The sequence below is a fragment of the Aulonocara stuartgranti genome (assembly GCF_965226115.1).
Source record: "Aulonocara stuartgranti genome assembly, chromosome: 3".
NCBI classification, from domain to species: Eukaryota; Metazoa; Chordata; class Actinopteri; order Cichliformes; family Cichlidae; genus Aulonocara; species Aulonocara stuartgranti.
The window spans coordinates 64,507,995-64,529,058 of NC_138941.1; the positions used below are offsets into that span (position 1 = coordinate 64,507,995).

Genomic DNA, 21,064 nt, shown 5'->3' on the forward strand with positions numbered 1-21,064 from the left:
GACCCCCTCTTTGTGCCCCAATTCTTCATTTCATAGACTCAAATATACTCTGAAAACATTTCTCAGAGATTTTGCTCCTGATTGTCATGATAGCATCATCTCCATCCAGTGGAGTATACACCTAGTGTTTTGCTTGAGCCAGTTAACACTGAGCCAGTTTGTATTTCGCTGCTGACAGATACTATGCTTCCCTCCGGCGACAATTCCTCTACGGACTGTTTTGTTTCCATGTCAAATTGGAATATTCAGAAACATTGCATTTCTGCGCTAGACAGTGTGGGTCAGGATCTCGTTGCTGAAGTGTTTTCTGACCTAAATGTTTCTGAGCACTATACAGATGTCAGTGAATCTGGTGTGTGTGAGGCTGACCAACAAGCTAGCGAAATTATCACTTCAGATCTTCGAAGTGACTTTCATGTTTTCACATATGTGGACTATGTAGTTCCTGGTACTTACCCTGCTAGCCATCCTGTTCCCATGGACTGTTTAATTTTCCAGCCAGACTCTATTAATGCTTTTCAGGCTATACCACAGGAGAGTATTGTTGATGTTGCCTAACCTGTGTATGGTGCAGCCTCTTAACCAGTAGATACTGAGGCTGCCTGTGTTAAGACTCCAGCTTCTATAAAGATTACAAGCCCAGAGTCTGTCTATTCTGAGACTGCTTCTGTTTTTCCTAGTGGACTGTTTCAAACTGTACATTCGGTGCCTGCTAAGGTTATGAGCAACAAGATTTTGTCTGCTATACATAGACTGACAAAAGAATTTGGTTTGGGCACTGCAGAGTTGGTTGACAAGGTTAACTTTTCCGTTCCCCAGTCATGTCAGTTTAACTCTGTGCACCATGCTTTTCAGCCAGTTGTCCTGGTCCCTGTGTGTCCTAACTCTCTGGCTGTGCTTTGTAAGATAGAGTTTAGTGTGGCTTCACACCCAGTTTATTCAGATACTGTTTGTGTGAACTCTCCAGCACCAGTGACTGCTCCTGAACTCACTTCTCCAAAGACTATTAACAATAACCTGGACAGCACAAAGCCAGCAGAGTTACTAAATATAGCAGGCCTTAAATCTTTGTTTGCTAATACTGTGTTTGACTCCACTAACCTGGCTTTCCCAGTGGCTGGTACAACTCATGAGCTCCGCTCTCCACCTCCAACTCCTGCTTTGAGTGCGGCTCAGGTCTAGCTTTTCCTTGCACCGGTACCAGTTACTCGGGTGGGGATGGCAGAGACCCGGCTGGCCCCTGCTCCAGTCCCCAGGCTGGCCGAGGCTCCGTTCATCCCTGCACCCGTACCTGTTCCTTGGGTGGGGATAGCTGACGCCCAGTCTATGCCTGTGACTGTTCCAGGTTCGCGGGTGAAGACAATTGTGACGGCTCATGCACCCGTACCAGTTCCTCGGGTGCATGAGCCGGCAGGGGTCCAGTTAGCTCCTGCACCCACACCAGCTCGCAGGGTAAAGGCAGCCAGCACCAAGCTTGTCCCTGCACCTGTATCTGTTCCTCGGGTGTGGATGGCTGGAGTTCGGCCAGACCCGGTACCAGTTCCTGCTCCCCGGAGGAGAGCAGCTAAGAGTCAGATATCTGCTCAGTCACTAGCCCTGCTACCTGCACATCCATCATCACTACAACCACCATCCCAACCACCACTATACCTTGCATGTTCGTCCCTGGTACACTCATTTCAGTTATTGACCCTTCCTTAGTTCAGTTCTTTCACGGACGTTTTGAGTTTGGTTTTGGATTGTTTCCTGAGCCTCAGCACTGTTGTGGGCACTTTGGTTTGAACTCTTGTTTCCCGTTTGTTTTGGACCCTGGCTCCTTGTTGTTTTGTGTTTGTTTCGGTGAGGTGTTAATCGCTTCTCCTTACCTCATGTATACTACACAATGCACGATACATGATTAGGACGAAACTTGGGCCGATCTCCCAAAATGGTTGCATACCTGAAAAAATCACCTCAAAAAAGACCAAAAATCGCATAGTGTATGCCCAGCTCAACAGTAAATACACCCCTGCCAGTGGCGGACGCCCTCAGACATCGGTGCATTGGTGGTTCTTTGTGTCCGGGGATGGCCATCCAGGTACACACCGGCTCACTCCTGGTGGCTGCTGGTCAGGGTCTGGAGCCTGGAGCTCGCTCGGGCCACTTCGGGGGTCGGGTGCCCTCGGCCTCTCGGCCTGGGGCTCTGTCACTCAGGCACAGCTGGCTGTCGGCGGAGCTCACGGGCGTGTCACTGCAACTCCCCCTGGCTTCTGCTCCGCGGCTGCTGAGTGACCCCTCATCTGGGACTCTGCTTAGCTCTTTCCGGGACAGTGGCGCGGCTGCTCCTCTGTTAGTCTTCCTTGGTCTCTTGTGTTCTGGATGTCTGGAGTTTTGATCTCCTCTGATAGGGAAAATATTCTAAAACACTTCTTCAGTAAAGACTCAGAGAAGAGAAACACACAGAACTTCTTGCTAGCAAGGGCAGTCTCCACACTGAGAGACTCCAGCGAGAGAACTGCCCTGGTCTTTATTTATACTCTTGAGCGTATGTGTGTGTGTGTGTGTGTGTGTGTGTGTGTGTGTGTGTGTGTGTGTGTGTCACTGCTGATCAAAAGGGTCATATAACATACAAACACAAAAGGTACATCCTTGGTCATAAAGAGGGTAGTCTCCCCCACCCTAGATGGCACGGTGAGGAAGTCCAGCAGTTAAAGCACTTAGACTAAAACAGACATAGCTACGTTAAAACAATAAAACAAGGTGCGACCTCTCCCATGCTCCCAGGATGTGGGGGGTGAACCAAGCCTGCAGCCTGCTAGAGATCACACATCTTGTCACTACACAATTGATTATATGCCTCTAAGTATACATGGTTAAACATTTCCTAATACAAATAACTACAAACAGCATCCTACCATAAGCAAACTTATATCACTAAAAGATTATACTGACTACTAAATACAATTTTCCATTGACATCCTCCATACCTGCTTCATGCCCTGGAGGACGGGGCTGTGCCCCCCCACACCCTCTAGCAGATCATTACATGAAGGAACCTTTTAACAAAACAAGCGCGTCTATTGGCGACTGTCAAGCCTTTCAGTCGCCGAGCAGCTGAATAGGGGAATAATGTTGACGCGCCCGCTGTTTAAAACGTTAGTCAAAGTTCCAGGTTAAAACTCCTTTATTTGTTATCAAATCCTTAAAATCCGTAGAAAAACAGTGATCAAATCATTCAAAGCTTGAGCGGTCAGCAAAAGTCGACTTCCCCCATCACCCACTCATTCACAAAATTTCCCTCGGGCCGTGAACAGGTGATATAGCAATCACTATTACTATTACCGACACCACGTGACCCAAAGCTACGCCTATCCACAACAGCGCCCATGCTCACAGGTGTACACACGGGTGCTCACACACACAAACTACACCCTTTTTGGCTCCTACCTCAAAGCACACTGTGTCCTGTCGATCTTACTTGCTGCACAATAATGTTTAATATTTAGTATTTACTGTTATATTCCCATATATCATTGTGATGTTGTTTATTCTATTGCTCTCGTTTTTCTTCTGCTTGTTTTCTTTTCGTTCTCAACGGGTGATCCAGGTGATTGATATAAGTATTTTTTTTTTGTCTGCTTATTTAGTTGGTTTTTGTTTTTTTGCCCTTTATCTCCCTCTCTCTTCTCTGCTGTTTTCCCCTCTTTCTTCCTTTCTCGCTTTTCTTTTCCTCATTCAAGTCTGTCCCGTATCTAGCAAGTGAAAATAAAAAAATAAAAAAATAAACAATAAAAGGTGAATCAAATGGACCATTACGGAAAGGCTGGGATCGTCAATTTGGTAAAGTAAATCCGTTGGGCATCTTTCTTTGCCTTTAGACAAGTCATGGTCCCTGTGCCTGCCCAGCCGGCCTCACAAGGCTACACTTGTGTTTTTGCTTTCTCTCTCTCTCTCTCTCTCTCTCTCCCCTACCTCTCTGCCTGGGCGGAGCTCACAGCTGGCTCCTGCCCTTGGCTCACACAGCTGTTGGCGATCAGCTGATTACCCATCTACTATTTGAGGCTGGGCCACAGATCCCCTCATCGCTGGATGATTGTGCTTCTGACGTTAGTCTTTCCTTCCAGCTCCCGTGGTCTTATACCTTTACGCCCTACCTTCGTGATTTGTTAGTGATTTCTCCCCTTCTTGTTCCAGTTTATCTTCCCGGACCTGTGACCTCCCCGCGGTACGAACGTGTGTGAATCGGATGAGAGGACGTGAGCGAGCGTGTGAGAGAGAGAGCCTTCCCCTAATCCCCTGGATTTTCCCCGTCACTGTATATATTATTGCACTGGTGTGTAAATAAATCGTGTTCTGAGACGTCAACCTGCTCTGCGCTTGAGGCAAGGCTGGGATGGTCAATTTGGTAAAGTAAATCCGTTGGGCATCTTCCCTCGCCTTTAGACAATAATTCTGATAGCAAAACAACCAAACAGGACAGGCAAAAAAAAAAAGAAAAAAAAAAGATTATGAACATATTCTAAAATCATTATCATCATATCAGCCTCATCTGTCTGCTATCGGATCATCGTGCAACCTGCAACATTTTCACAGTAAAGCCCCCTTAAAGCTCTCTAATGTAGCCCCATTACCTAATTAAAAAGTAATGCAATATAATACATGTAAAAATGAAGGAAGTGAGTCTAATGACAACTGGGTAAAACAAACTAGAAGCATCACTGACAATTTGCTTGTATCTTTAAAGACTTTAAGGTCAAACACCGCTCACTAGTGGCCATAATTATAAATGATTTGGGAGAATAAATGTTCCATGACAGTTATGAAATATAATCAGATGATCTTAAAACAGTTATGATCTTCTGGTCGTGTGTGTTAGTGTGGCAACTTTAAGCCACAGCATTTTATTTCAAAGTATTTCCAGAAAAAAAAACTACACTTGAGCTTTTTCACTGATGTGAATATTTAAATAATTCTATTCACTTCTATCTTTAGACAAGGCATAACATGAGTTACCTCCTCTGTGTTTGAACCAATAGAAAAGCTGGTGCTCAGAGGAAGAGGGCGGGCTTTACTTGGTGTCAGTGAGAGAAATGACAAAAAGCTGAAATGAGTGAGAAGGACGATGAAGGAAACATCTGTGCTGTGTCTGCTCTGTAAGTAGAATCTCTGTGTTTGTTTGAATTCTTGTACTTTGACTGTCTGCTCTCCTGATAGCTGATGATGACCCCTATGAGCAGCACTTTGTTGACAGATGGAAAGAAAAAACTTAACAGGAAGAAACCTCCGGCAGAACCAGGCTCAGGGAGGGGCGGCCATCTGCCACAACCAGCTGTGGAAGAAAGCCAGGGAGTAATAATAAGTAATGATTCAATTTAGAGAGGTCTATTAACACATGTTGATTAGGAAAGGTGACTGAAGAAGAAAAACTCAATGCATCATGGGAATCCCACAGCAGCCTAAACCTATTGTAAGATTCAGGGTCACCTGATCTAAAATTAAGCATATGTTTAAAGTAAAAAGGAAAGTTTTAAGCCTAATCTTCAAAGTAGAGATAGTGTCTGTCTCCCGAATCCAAACTGGAAGCTGGTTCCACAGAAGAGGGGCCTGAAAAATGAAGGCTCTCCCTCCCATTTGTCACAGTCCTGGGTCGAGTGAGCTGGTGTTTTGAGTTTCCTTATATTTTGATATTCATGGTTTGTGTTCAAGTTCATCGAGTCATCTTAAGCTCCTAGGTTTATTAGTTATAGTTCTTTGTTTATTAGATACCTTTGTGTGTTTAATTCTCTTTTGTTGGTTCATGTGTCTAAACTTGTCATGTTTCATCTTTCCTGTTGTCAAGTGTCATGTTGACGTCGTCTCATGTTTGCTGTATTATTTTGAAAGTCTCATTGTTATGTTCATTGTGCTTAGCGTTACTTTTCATCATCGTCATAATGTTTGCATCAGCTGTTTCCTCATGTGTTTCAATTTCCCCTGATCACCTCCTGTGTGTATTTGGCCTGTGTGTTTTCATTACGTCTTTGTCAGGTTGTTTGTGTTACCTCCCAAACAGTTTGTCAGCTGCTTGTGTGCTAGGACAACTTGTTCTTTGTGTTGACTTCAAATCAACCTGAGTGTCATTTCTCTTTAGTTCTGATTTCACTGCTGAGCTGCACAACAAACCAAGGTCAGTAACCTTCTTCTGTCACAGTTTAAACCTGATAAATTGATATGAAATAATGATATAAACTGATATGACCTGATTGAATTTAAGAATGGATCACAGACATAAAATTGACAAAGCAAAGTGCATTTTTAATGACTGTCTAAGACAGAAGTTATAAAATATAAAATTTCAACAGTCTTTCATTGTAACCCTCACAGCTCGTCTGACTGTGAGTCCCAGCAGCTCTCAGTTCTTTAAAGGAGACTTTGTGTCTCTGAGCTGTGAGGAGGACGACAGCTCTGCTGGATGGACTCTGAGGACCAATAATAAGATCACTCAGTGTGGAGATGGGTGGGGAAGATGGTCTGGTTCTTCCTGTGACATCACTGTTTTCCCTCAGGACAGTGGAGTTTACTGGTGTGAGTCCAGAGAGGGTCCCATCAGTAACATGGTTAACCTGACAGTCACTGGTAAGCTGAGTGTGTGGAGTTAGTGTTGATGAAGCTGTGTGTAAATGGATGAAATGCTGTAGTTTGTCTCTGTGTTGAGGTGGATCAGTGATCCTGCAGAGTCCTGTCCTCCCTGTGATGGAGGGAGATGACGTCACTCTGCTCTGTAAAACAAAGACCACTCCCTCCAACCTCCCAGCTGCTTTCTATAAAGATGGCTCCCTCATCAGGAAGCAGCCTACAGGTCACATGACCATCCAGCATGTTTCCAGGTCTGATGAAGGCCTCTACAAGTGTGACATCAGCGGTCATGGAGAGTCTCCATCCAGCTGGATCACTGTCACAGGTGACACACTCACCTGTCTGTGTTTCTGCAGGTTTCAACATTCACAATGTGACAACAACTTAATGACTGTGTTTGCTTTATTTTAGGGGAACACACCACCACACCTCCACCTACACCCACACCTCCACCTACATCCACCTCTGCTCCTGGTTCCACCTCCATCACTCTTCCTCCATCACTCTCTCCTCCTGTTCTCTCTGTGTTGTCATGTGTTGGATCAGTCTGTGTTGTGGTTCTACTGGTTCTGCTGGTGAGACGATGTGTTCACAGGAAACCTGAAGGTGAGACTCAGACTTCCTTATCTTTTATGTCTGTGTTTGTTTAGTAGAATAAATTTCGCATTCATGATGATCACAGTAACAACCAATGTTCCCTCTAATTTTTCATGTATCTGAGCGAACACACAAACTCCCTGAGCGATCCCTTGGGCCACTGTGAGCAACAGCAGACGTGTCCACTGTGGTCACGCCAGCATCGAATCCATCCAAGTTACATGGTTAAAATAATCAAAACACAGCATTTACATTTAATTTAATTTAATAAACATTACTAATTTTAATTAACTTTAGCCCACTTACAATGAAAATTTAAAAAATCTTGTTCATGACCTGTGTAGTGTGTTAACAGTATTGGAAGTAAAAAATAACTTGTGTTTTCAAAATTGGAGTTCAACTTTCTTTTTTTTTTTTTTTAAATAAAGCTCTGACTTGTATTATGAGTCTGTGGTCTTGGAGAGAGTCTCCCAGGACTCTCCGTCTGCAAAATACAGAATATAATGACCAATGTTGGGCAATTAATTATATAGTTACTACTTCAAAAAGTTACAACAGTTTTGCAACAAGTTTTTTGCAGCTGTTTACCTAAAAATGCAGCCGAGGCAGTTTTTTTAAAATAAATATTTCAAACCATTTTTTGAACAATCAGATTTGATGCCACGCAAATTATTTGTGCCACTCCAAAAAATAATTTCTGTCCACTATGAGATAAAGGAGAACATCAATTCAATTTTATTTATATAGCGCCAAATCACAACAAAAGTCGCCTCAAGGCGCTTCATAGATACAGAGAAAAACCCAACAATCATATGACCCCCTATGAGCAAGCACTTTGGCGACAGTGGGAAGGACAAACTCCCTTTTAACAGGAAGAAACCTCCGGCAGAACCAGGCTCAGGGAGGGGTGGGGCCATCTGCTGCGACCGGTTGGGATGAGAGAAGGAAGACAGGATGAAAGACATGCTGTGGAAGAGAGACAGAGGTTAATAACAGATATGATTCAATGCAGAGAGGTCTATTAACACAAAGTGAGTGAGAAAGGTGACTGGAAAGGCAAAACTCAATGCATCATGGGAATCCCCCGGCAGCCTACGTCTATTGTGCATTACTGAGGGAGGATTCAGGGTCACCTGGTCCAGCCCTAACTATATGCTTTAGCAAAAAGGAAAGTTTTAAGTCTAATCTTGAAAGTAGAGATTGTGTCTGTCTCCCGAATCCAAACTGGAAGCTGGTTCCACAGAAGAGGGGCCTGAAAACTGAAGGCTCTCCCTCCCATTCTACTTTTAAATACTCTAGGAACAACAAGTAGGCCAGCAGTGCGAGAGCAAAGTGCTCTAATAGGCTGATATGGTACTACAAGGTCATTAAGATAAGATGGGGCGTGATTATTTAAGACCTTGTATGTGATGAGCAGGATTTTGAATTCAATTCTGGATTTAACAGGAAGCCAATGAAGGGAAGCCAAAACAGGAGAAATATGCTCTCTCTTTCTAGTCCCTGTCAGGACTCTTGCTGCAGCATTTTGGATTAGCTGAAGGCTTTTCAGGGTATTTTTAGGACTTCCTGATAATAATGAATTACAGTCGTCCAGCCTGGAAGTAATAAATGCATGAACTAGTTTTTCAGCGTCACTCTGAGACAGGATATTTCTAATTTTAGAGATGTTGTGCAAATGGAAGAAAGCAGTCTTACATATTTGTTTAATATGTGCATTGAAGGACATATTCTGGTCAAAGATGACTCCAAGGTTCCTCACAGCATTACTGGAGGCCAAGGTAATGCCATCCAGGGTAAGAATCTGGTTAGATACCATATTTCTAAGATTTTCAGGGCCGAGTACAATAACCTCAGTTTTATCTGAATTAAGAAGCAGAAAGTTAGCGGCCATCCAGGTCTTTATGTCTTTAAGACATTCCTGCAGTCTAACTAATTGGTGTGTGTTACCTGGCTTCATGGACAGATAGAGCTGGGTGTCATCTGCATAGCAGTGTTAATGTATGCTGTGTCTTCTAATGATGCTGCCCAAGGGAAGCATGTATGATGTAAACAGAATTGGTCCTAGCACTGAACCCCGTGGAACTCCATAATTAACCTCAGTGTGTGAAGAGGACTCTCCATTTACATGCACAAATTGGAGTCTATTAGATAGATATGATACAAACCACTGCAGTGCAGTACCTGTAATACCTACAGCATGTTCTAATCCCTCTAATAGGATATTATGGTCGACAGTATCGAATGCTGCACTAAGGTCTAGCAGGACAAGCACAGAGATGAGTCCACTGTCAGAGACCATAAGAAGATCATTTGTAACCTTCACTAAAGCTGTTTCTGTGCTGTGATGAGCTCTGAAACCTGACTGAAACTCTTCAAATAAACCATTCCTCTGCAGATGATCTGTTAGCTGTTTGACAACTACTCTTTCAAGGATTTTTGATATGAAAGGAAGGTTGGAGATTGGCCTATAATTAGCTAAGACTGCTGGGTCTAGAGATGGCTTTTTGAGTAAAGGTTTAACTACGGCCAGCTTGAAGGCCTGTGGTACATAGCCGATTATTAGAGATTGAAGAATTAATTAATGGCAGGACTTCTTTGAGCAATTTTGTAGGAATTGGGTCTAAAAGACACGTTGATGGTTTGAAGGGAATAATTATTGAAGTTAACTCAGAAAGATCAATTGGGAAAAAAGAGTCTAAATGAATATCAATGGTACTAAAAGTAGCTGTAGATAATATTACATCTTTGGGATGATTATTGGTAATTTTTTCTCTAATTATAAAAAATTTATTTGTGAAGAAGCTCATGAAGTCATTACTAGTTAACGTTATGGTTTACGGATGGTTGGCTCAATAGAGCTCTGTAGCCTGTCAGCCTGGCTACAGTGCTGAAGAGAAACCTGGGGTTGTTCTTATTTACTTCAATCAGTGATGAATAGTAAGATGTTCTGGCTTTGCGGAGGGCTTTCTTATAAAGCAACAAACTATTTCTCCAGGCTAAATGATGATCCTCTAAATTTGTGACACGCAATTTCCTCTCCAGCTTACGAGTCATCTGCTTTAGGCTACATGTTTGAGATCTATAACACGGAGTCAGGTACCAAAGTAACAGCGGAGCTGTTCTCATCGAGACGACCCCTCCTAACTACAGTTTTATCAGTGAGGCCAGGGTGAGCAGGAGAGGAGGAGGGGTTGCTGTCTTATTTAATGAATCATTTCAATGTAAGCAGCTATCTCCTGGAAGTTTTCAGTCTTTTGAATATGTGGCTTTACAGCTGAAGGCCCCATCCAAAGTTGTGTTTCTTAATGTTTACAGGCCTCCCAAATACTGCACAGACTTTTTTTAATGACCTCAGTGAACTGCTGTCTGTGATCTGTGTTGACTTTGACTGTGTAATTATTGTTGGGGATTTTAACATCCATGTGGACAACCCTCAGGGCAAAGGGACTAAAGACCTGAGTAACACTCTGGGCAACTTTGGGCTGACTCAGCATGTAACAGAGGCCACACATAATAGAGGACACACTCTTGACCTACTGATCTCCAAAGGCCTGAGCATTTCAAAGGTTACTGTGTCTGATGTGGGCCTGTCTGATCATTACTGTGTTTTCTTTGAAAGTAAAATCTCAGCCCACACAAATATATCAACAACAGTGATCACAAAACGGTGTATAACTGAACACAGTAGTGCAATTTTTAACCAGGTCTTCCCATTAACACCTGACCTGTCCAGAGGGTCAGTCAATGAGCTCGTCAATAGCTTCAATGCTAACATGTTAAATGTAATGGACACTATTGCTCCCATTAAGGTGAAGGTTATCTCTGGAAGGAAAAAGTCTCCATGGAGAAACTCCACACTGGTGAAAAATGAAAAAAGAGAGTGTAGGAAAGCTGAGCGCAGATCGAGAAAAACAAACCTCCAGGTTCATTATGACATTTATAAAGAGAAACTTCACAATTATAATTTACAACTGAGGAATGCAAGGAGGTCCTACCTCTCTGACATCATCACTAAAAACAGCCATAATGCTCGGGTCTTATTTTCTACAGTCGACAGGCTAACAAACCCTCCTGTGTCAGTGGCAGCTGAACTTCATTCGACCATGGCCTGCAATGACTTTGCCAAATTCTTCACTGAAAAAATCCAAAAAATTAGACAAGCAACTGGTACATCAACAGCAGATCCAGGATATGTACTGTGTCCACCAAAAAACTGTTTAAATACCATGAAACAGTTTAAACCTATTAACAGCAAAGACCTGGAGGACATCTTAGGTCAACTGAACTCCTCCTGCTGCTGTTTAGATGTTTTTTCAAAAAGGTCTCAAAGACTTTAGAGTCAGACCTGTTACAGATCGTCAACTTTTCTTTATTATCAGGTGTGTTTCCAGAATCACTAAAAACTGCTGTAATTAAACCTATACTGAAAAAGGACAATCTTGACAAGACACAAATGAACAACTACAGACCGATCTCAAATCTCCCATTTTTAAGTAAGATCATTGAAAAAGCAGTTTCTCAACAGCTCAGTTACTTCCTAAAACAGAATAACTGCTACGATGCCTTCCAGTCAGGTTTTAGACAGAACCACAGCACTGAAACCGCTCTGACCAAAGTGTTTAATGACATATGTCTGAATACAGACAGTGGAAAAATGTCAGTCTTAGTTTTACTGGATCTCAGTGCAGCATTTGATACAGTTGACCACAACATATTACTCAAACGACTGGAGAACTGGGCAGGTCTTTCAGGAACTGTACTAAACTGGTTCAAAACATACTTAGAAAACAGGAAATACTTTGTATCAATAGGTAACTTCACATCTGAGCAGACAAGTATCACATGTGGAGTTCCCCAAGGTTCCATCTTGGGACCCCTTCTGTTTAACATTTACATGCTCCCACTGGCACAGATTATAAACAACAACAAAATAAACTATCACAGCTATGCAGATGACACACAAATATATATCACAATGTCACCAGGAGACCAAGGCCCTGTGCAGGCTCTTGGTAAATGCATTGAGGAAATCAATGACTGGTTGTGCCACAATTTTCTCCAGCTAAACAAAAACAAAACTGAGGTAATAGTCTTTGGGTCCAAAGAAAAACGATTACAGGTCACCAGAGAACTTCAATCTATACATCTAAAAACCACAAACCAGGCGAGAAATTTGGGTGTAGTGATGGATGCAGACCTAAACTTAGAAAAACACATTAAGACAATAACAAAGTCAGCTTACTATCACCTCAAGAATATTTCAAGGATAAAAGATCTGATGTCTCAACAGGACCTGGAAAAACTAGTCCATGCATTTGTAACAGGTATTACAATTAAACAACATGAGATATGCATTAAATTATTGTCTCAACGACTTTGGACCAGTATCAGAAAGTTCTAGGTAAGACTATGGAGCCTTGAAAGGATCAGCAGAGAAGGAACCACACAATGATAGAATAGATGTGATTTGAGTAGAAACTGTATTGAAAGTTGTAAAGTTTACAAACCCTGCCTGTCTAAAGCCGGCTTCCTACAGTGCACAAACGCACATTAAAGGGCCCAAAAATAAAATCAAAACAACATCCTCTTTAAGGAAATTCTCCAAAGAGTTTCAATTAAAGAGCTTCCGCTCCCGTTGCTCAGTCCACTTCTCTTTAGAAAGAGAAATTAGAGTTCCTTGTGTGTGTGTGTGTGTTTCTGTCCATTGGTTCTAACACTACCCGGGTAGATTTTTAAAGTGTTAGTCTTATCTGTATCAAGGAAGGTAGTAATAGTCCTGAGGTTCGCTGAAGATGGATCCCACGGCTGGCCACACCGCACTCGGGTCCGTCGACAGTCACTCTCTTGGGATTGGCTCGCCACTGAACCCACAGGGTTCAGATCTCAAATGATCCAGTCCTGGTCAAAAACCAATCTATGCACACAGTGCAGAGTGCATACATTACTATTTTATCTATGCTTTTTCCATCACTCATCTTTCAGTCAAGTATTGCTCAAGTATAACAAATTATTTTAGTTATACAATGTCTCAACCATCCTAAAATAATTTGAGTTACATCACACAAGGTCTTAGTGCAACAGAAAATATACCTTATATTTACCCTTTTGGGAATAAATAAACTTATAAGATTCACTCTCCCATATTTATCCTTTTAACAGCTTGCTTTTAACTGTTCTTCTTTTTTCAGATATTTCAACCTGAATTATTTCTCAGAAAAATATATCAACTTCTTTAAACATTAATACATCAACAGAGTAATGAGATCCCTCACATTTTATAATCACATTTTATGAACTTTTTGCATCTTCATCAAATGAATTAACTTCTAAGTCAACAAAACTGAAAGGGTGCATTTAAGCACTACATGACAATATTACTGCTTCTCCAACGTTTTGGAAAGCTAACAAACTCAGATGAATCACAGTAATGTTAGAACACAAAGATCGCTAAGCAGTAACTTAATACTAGCGGTTAGCTGGGCACATTCTAATGTATACTTTAGCACTTAAAATTAAACATCTGCACATCAGTGATCTTACAGTACTTTAAACATAAATATCACAACTCCGACTGGTTTTATTTTTTAAAGCAGAAAATATATTGACAGCAGTCAACTACATGTCTTTATTGTGCTAACATTCATGTAGCATCCCTTACCGGAGCTCGTGGTGAGATAGCTCGTCCAGCTGACGCAGCTTCCCACGGCCGTATTTCACAGATCTCAGATCCTAATAATAGCCATCTGTTAACAGCTAGTATGTGAAGATAAATTGCGAATTTAACTTTTATTTCAGTTTTTCTTACCAGGATCTTTCAGCTAATTTGGCGGTTGCCTCGTGAGTAATGGCTTCCACAACAGGAAATGTTGACTAACAGAAAGTCATCTCAAGGCATACTCGCCTCCTAGCGGCGGGGAGGGAAAATTACACCTCCAACCTTATGCAGCAGCACAACCCACAAATCTGATGTGGGTTACACATTCATCTTTAGTAGGCTTGATTACTGTAACAGCATCTTTACAGGTCTACCGAAAAAATCAGTCAGACAACTACAGCTCATTCAGAACTCTGCTGCTCGAGTCCTCACTAAGACCAAAAAAGTGGACCACATCAGTCCAGCTCTGAGGTCCTTACACTGGCTGCCTGTCCGTCAGAGGATAGACTTTAAAGTTCTGATGCTGGCCTATAAAGCTCTGAATGGTTTAGGACCAAAATACATCAATGACCTCCTGACCCAGTATGAACCTTCCAGATCCCTCAGGTCATCTGGATCCGGTCTTTTATCAGTTCCCAGAGTCAGAACCAGACACGGAGAAGCTGCATTCAGCTTTTATGCTCCTTATATCTGGAACAAACTCCCAGAAAGCCTCAGATCAGCTGAAACACTCAGTTTATTTAAATCCAGGTTGAAGACTCACCTGTTCTCAGCTGCATTTGAATAAAGCACCAAATCCACACTTTTAAGCTTAAATTTCAAAACTTACATTAACTACTGATTTTATCTACTGTTCTGATTTAATCTGTTTTGATTTTATATACTGTTTTGTTTGTTTGTTTGTTTGTTAATTAGTTAGTTAGTTTATTTGCTTGTTTTAATCAATTTTAAATCATGCTTTTTATTTGTTTTTGTTTCTAATGTCTCTGTAAAGCACTTTGAATCACCTTGTTGTTGAATTGTGCTATACAAATAAACTTGCCTTGCCTTCTGATTAGAGACCTTAGTTTTCACAGGAGCTACAGTATCCAGAGTCGTACGTAGTGAGGAGGTAAAATTATTAACAAGATAATCGACCTCTGTTGGGGTAGCGTTCAGGTAGCTGCTCTGCTCTGTGTTGGTACAGGGCATTGGAGATGATAACAGTGGATGGATTATATTCTTAAACTTAGTTACAGCGCTTTCAGAAAGACAACCACTGTGATAAAGTCTACTCTCCACCCCTGTGTAATCAATTATTGTAAATGTAAATGTTATCTGGAAATGATCAGACAGGAGAGGGTTTTCAGGAAACACTGTTAAATTTTCAGTTTCTATGCCATATGTTAAAACAAGATCTAGAGTGTGATTAAAGTGGTGGGTTCTTTAACATTTTGAGAGAAGCCAATTGAGTCTAATAACAGATTAAATGCCATGTTGAGGCTGTCATTTTTAGCATCCACATGGATGTTAAAATCACCCACAATAATTATTTTATCTGAGCTGAGAACTAAAAAGTCGGAGAAATCAGAAACTCCGTGTAAGGCCCAGGTGGACGATAGATGGTAACAAGTAAGACTGGTTTCTGAGTTTTACAGCTGGGGTGGGCAAGGCTAAGATTCATGCTTTCAGGTGAATTAAAAGTCTGTCTTGGTCTTTGGTGGATTAATAGGGTGGTGTGAAAAATTGCTACCACACCGCCCCCTCGACCTGTGCTTCAAGATTTCTGGTAGTTAGAATGACTCGGGGGTGTTGATTCATTTAAACTAACATAATCATCCTGCTGCAACCAGGTTTCTGTAAGTCAAAGTAAATCAATTTGTCGATCAATTATTAAATCATGTACTAAAAGACTTGGAGGAGAGAAACCTAATATTTAATAATCCACATTTCATTGTTTTACTCTTTGGTTCAGATGTGGATACTGTATTGTTCTTTCTTTGTTTTTTTGTTTATTGCTGATTTTCAGTTTTTTGTCTGTTTGGGAGCTGACACAGTCTCTATGGAGATGGGTTTTTTTTGAAGGGTAGCAGGAGGAGAGAAGCTGCAGAGAAGCATTGATTGATTTTAGTGACCTCCGATTGGTGTAACCGGGTGTCATTACTGCGGATTTATGCATGAACAGGTTCGTGGTGCACCTGGGGCTTCTGTTAGAGTATCCTTCATCCTCACCATCGCCCAGCCGCCCTTTTCCCCCAGCTGCTTGGGGTCTGCCTGGAACAGCTAGTGGGGCCTACACTATTTTTGGCTGCACCAGATTCAAAGGCCATGCTAGCTATGGGTGAATGAAGGGTGCGAAGCAAAGTCTCTAATTTAGTAATCCTGGCCTCCAGAGATGCAAATATGCTACCTCTGTTACAAGTATCATTCCTTCTAAAGGAGGCCGAGGAGTAACTAAACATCTGACACAGTGAGTGGAAAGTGCAGGAAGGACAGGTAAAGTAGCCATGGTGCTAGCGAGTCAGCTATGAGCTAAGCTAGCAAAACAGTACAGTACAGTGAGTAAATACATTGACTATAAATTAGGGAGTGGGTACACAGAAATTGTGCTTTGGATGAAGCACGTGAAGATTAAATTGCTGAGCAGATAAGCTACTCAGAAACACCACTTTGTTTGAGCAGGAACAGGAAGTGATACTCTGCCGCAGAGAGAGCGAACATCAAGTCACAAGCTTGATACCTGCAGGCCTTACAATAGGAGATGTATCACTCCTAGGGTTGCCAACCGTCCCTTAAAAAACGGAATCATCCCGTATTTAGAAACAAAAGCACACGTCCCGTATTGAGCTAATAAGGGACGCACTTTGTCCCGTAATACAGTGAGAATCAAAAGTAGTCTATAAATGTTTATGGAATTAACGCTTTGTTTGAAAACATAATTCCCAGCCCCTCTCCTGCTTTGTGACCAATGAGCTGACAGCACACTTATGACAATTCGAGTATGACAATTCAGATTACCGCTCATCTCATTGGTCGAGGAAAGGTCACTTACAGAGAAAATACCGGAAGACAACAGATGACCACAACAAAAAGCATGGCCAACAGGGAAACCAACGCCGACACTGCGGTGCAAGTCTCGGACGACAGTACACCTAAAGCTGGGCAGACACTGTTAAGGTTCAAAATATTGAGGAAGGAGAGTACAAACAACCATTGGTCCAGAAGCTCTTGGTCAAACAATTGATTTTAATGAATACACACGTGTGGGAAGAACAGCTCTGTTCGCAGACAGGAACTGGTCTTCAACTTAATCAAAGCATACACAGATTTTTATAGCATCAGGGTTTGATTTACTGACGCCCCTTCATGCGTCACAGACAGGATATAGACATACGTCAATATCAAAACTACAATGACTTTTACCACCGTTCGAAAGAACATCATCTTCTATTTTCATGCCTGGCACTTCCTGTCTACCTTTCAGTTCTTGTCTTGTTCCTCTTTCTTGCCGAGACGACAAGGACGGTTCCTCTTTTTCAGAGACACTTTCGCCGTTACAATCCAGACATGACTAACCCCTCTCCTCTAAATAAATCTAACTCATGTGTGTGTGTCACGACCTCACATGCTCTCTGTGTCACCTCTTCACCTACTAACTGTCTGTGTCTCGTCCTCAAATGCTCTTTCTCAATTCACCTGTTGCACTTCTGACCTTTCACCAGGACAGAGGCTCATCCTTATGTGTTACAACCTAACTGAGACTATGTGTATGTCATCTACTAAATAAATGTTCTAACTAAGAACCTCTACTTAAAGTTTAATATAAAAATGACCTGATATAAGTGTTTTGTAAGCATGTATTGCAATCCTTTCTATGTTCTAGTTTTCCCTCAACATGTATCACCTGAACAGTCGCGCCAGTGAAGCTTCAAACCTTTAAAGAACCTGAACATCAACTCAAATAAGCACAGATATGCAATGTATACAAAATAGTTATAACTGCACCTGAAATACAAAGTTAATATAATAACTGTATGCATAAAAAACCTTAAGGCCTTCTTAAAGCTATGTGTTACATTGTTAAAGCAATGATCGTCTTAGCCTGCTGCTCAAAATAACTTTCTGCTTTCACTTCTGCAAACTCTCTGCAAGCCTGTTTCCTGTCAGCCTGTGACTTTTAGCCTTTCTGAAAGACACACTGTTTAAACCTCTGAATGCAATATAAACTCCAGATTATATTATTATTTAACAATAGCAGTAAAATAATTTCCCTACTCCACAACACTGTGAGATTTTTTTCAGTCACGTTATTCAGCTCCTGCTCAAATTGCACGATTGACTCACAGGTAGGGATGGGTATTGATAAGATTTTAACGATTCCGATTCCATTTTCGATTCTGTTTAACGATTCGATTCTTTATCGATTCTCTTATCGATTCTTTTTTTTTTTTTTTTTTAAAAAGGAGAACACTAAGGTCGATTAGCTTAGAACTTTGTTTTATATCTTCTCTTTGAACAAGATAGAAATTTAGGAGTAACATGGCCTTACAAACCCAACAGTGAGATCTTAAGAGATCCAGCCTACAGCTCTTCAATGGGGTGTCACAGGGTCCCCAGGAAAAAAATTGTAAATGTAAAATAATAAAATAAATATTCTTCTGTAGCAATAACAAAGTATAACATAAATTGTTCTGTGGCAATTACACAAGAATATCCAGTAATGTCCCTGCCTACAATTAAACACATTCACTTACCAAAAATCGGGGGCATCTGCTGTGGCAAATGGGTTCAAGCCTTTTACCACAAACTGAGTCACTGCTCGGTGACATTCATCTATCCTGGCCTGAAAGGAGACGCTACCGGTAGACTGCAGCGAGAACTGCCAGCGAGCGCCAGCCAGACTCTGTCTGTCTCTCTCATCATGGTCACCTACATGTACAGTAATGGCAGGTCTTGTAATAAGGCAGATTGCGCTAACATAATATGCACTGTTAGTTGATTATTTACCTGCCGCATTAACGGGAGAGGACGTGCAAACGTTAGCGCTGCTGCTGGGTTGAGAGTCACGAGTCCGGAGCGGAATTAAAAACACGTGTCATCGCGTGTTTTGTGAGCAAATGCTTTTGCATATTCGTAGTGTTTCCTCCCTTAAATGAAATATCTACTTTGCAAATTGCCCTGTTGTCATCGAGTGGACCATCACCTCACTACCTGGATTTTGGACTACCTCACCGACCGACCACAGTATGTGAGGACTCAGGGCTGTGTGTCGGACAGGGTCGTCTGCAGTACGGGGGCCCCACAGGGAACGGTTCTGGCTCCGGTCCTCTTCACCATCTACACTGCAGACTTCTCCCACAACTCCACCCAGTGCTTCCTGCAGAAGTTCTCTGATGACTCTGCAATAGTCGGCCTCATCACTGATGGGGACGACAAGGAGTACAGAGGTCTGACCCAAGACTTTGTGGACTGGTGCCAACTGAACTACCTCCAGATCAATGCCAGTAAAACCAAGGAACTGGTGGTAGACTTCCGCAGGCACAAGCATTCTCCACTGCAACCACTGAACATCCAGGGTATGGACATTGAGGCTGTGGACAGCTACAGGTACCTTGGTGTTCATCTGAACAACAGACTGGACTGGACTCATAACTCAGACGCCCTCTACAGGAAAGGGCAGAGCAGGCTGTACTTGCTGCGGAGACTCAGGTCGTTTGGAGTGGAGGGCCCACTCCTGAAGACCTTCTATGACTCTGTGGTGGCTTCTGCTATCTTTTATGGTGTGGTCTGCTGGGGCGGCAGCATCTCTGCTGGGGACAGGAAGAGACTGAACAGGGTGATCCGAAGGGCCAGCTCTGTTCTAGGATGCCCTCTGGACCCAGTGGAGGTGGTGAGTGACAGGAGAATGGCGGCTAAGCTGTCATCCCTGTTGGACAACATCTCCCACCCCATGCAGCAGACTGTGACAGCACTGAGCAGCTCCTTCAGTGGGAGACTGCGGCACCCACGGTGTGGGACGGAGAGATTTCGCAGGTCTTTCCTCCCCACTGCTGTCAGACTCCACAACAAAGACTTTAACTGAACAAACACACACATCCACACATGTGCAATAACACTAAGTGCAATAATCTTTTCTGGCATCGTATTTTTACTCAGTTGTATATAGCATTTGTATTCTATTTTTATGTTATTGTATATTTTTATTCTATTTTATTCTACTGTATATAGTATATTATTTTATTCTATTCTGTACAGCTGTGTACTGTATTTATTCTTATCGTATTCTAATTTTTGCTTCATAACTTTTGCACTGTCCACTTCCTGCTGTGACAAAACAAATTTCCCACGTGTGGGACTAATAAAGGTTATCTTATCTTATCTTATCTTATCTTAATCAAACTTTTGAGCGTTTGAGCCGCTTAGGCGCCGTGTTTCCTGCCAGGTAAATGACGCTCCGCAACGTGGTGACGTCATTCGGGGCGACTGGAATCGATAAGGGAATCGTTTGCAAAAATGGCAAACGATTCCAAGGAATTGAAACAGTGGGAACCGGTTCTCAACAAGAACCGGTTTTCGATACCCATCCCTACATCCAAGTGACTTCTTCAGTCTCAGTTGACTGCAGGTTTCCCCAATCTTATAAACAGTACATTTGCATAATGACTGAAACTAGAATCACTGAAGGAACAATGGGCTGTGAGGTCAGTTCCTTCATCATAATTGTGCAAATTCTCATGACCATTGATCAGTCATTGTGCGTGTGTGTCAAATCACTACCGATTGGCATGCAGACATGATGAAGTGGATCCAGTGAAGTTGAGAACCTTTTTATATCCCTGACATTCCGCTCCGAAAAGGAAGAAGATGACTCACATAAACCAGAATCTGTTGAAAATGTAACTTTTTAGAGAATTCAATCAGAAACAGGATCATATGGATAAGTTCAGAGTTACAACACAGATCACAGAGGAGTTTTGCAGAAGCATGATCCTGTTGCTTCTGCAGAAGGGAGAACCGGGTGCTGGTGGTGTAGTGGGGGATATTTTAATGGCACACTTTGGACCCCATACTGAGGATTGTTTAAACACCACAGCCTGCTTGAAGTATTCTAACTGACTGTGTGCATCACTTTATAACCACAGTGTCGGCTGAGGCTGATTCCTGCAGGATAAAGTGCCATGTAACTAATGTAATTTCTTGAACGTGACAACAATCCATCCATCCATCTAGCAAGGTATA

At 42.1% G+C, this 21,064-nt stretch overlaps 2 protein-coding genes and 1 long non-coding RNA gene across 3 annotated transcripts in view; 1 reads left to right on the forward strand and 2 right to left on the reverse strand.

Moving 5' to 3' along the window:
* The window catches only part of LOC309695753 (uncharacterized protein), a 199,567-nt gene that overhangs the window by 21,277 nt on the left and 157,226 nt on the right, over positions 1-21,064 (reverse strand). The gene's annotated exons all lie outside the window — the stretch shown is intronic.
* Positions 3,868-7,813, forward strand: LOC309695061 (Fc receptor-like protein 4). Its single transcript, XM_082515462.1, has 7 exons — positions 3,868-4,085; positions 4,174-4,312; positions 5,016-5,132; positions 6,110-6,145; positions 6,343-6,594; positions 6,674-6,919; positions 7,006-7,813. The coding sequence occupies exons 3-7, from the start codon at positions 5,102-5,104 to the stop codon at positions 7,242-7,244; spliced, it is 804 nt and encodes a 267-aa protein (XP_082371588.1). The 5' UTR covers positions 3,868-4,085; positions 4,174-4,312; positions 5,016-5,101; the 3' UTR covers positions 7,245-7,813.
* On the reverse strand, positions 12,655-14,146 carry LOC309696402. The gene is made up of 3 exons (XR_014273461.1): positions 13,997-14,146; positions 13,850-13,920; positions 12,655-13,105 (listed from the first exon to the last, which is right to left on the reverse strand). It is a non-coding gene; the product is annotated as an uncharacterized lncRNA (long non-coding RNA).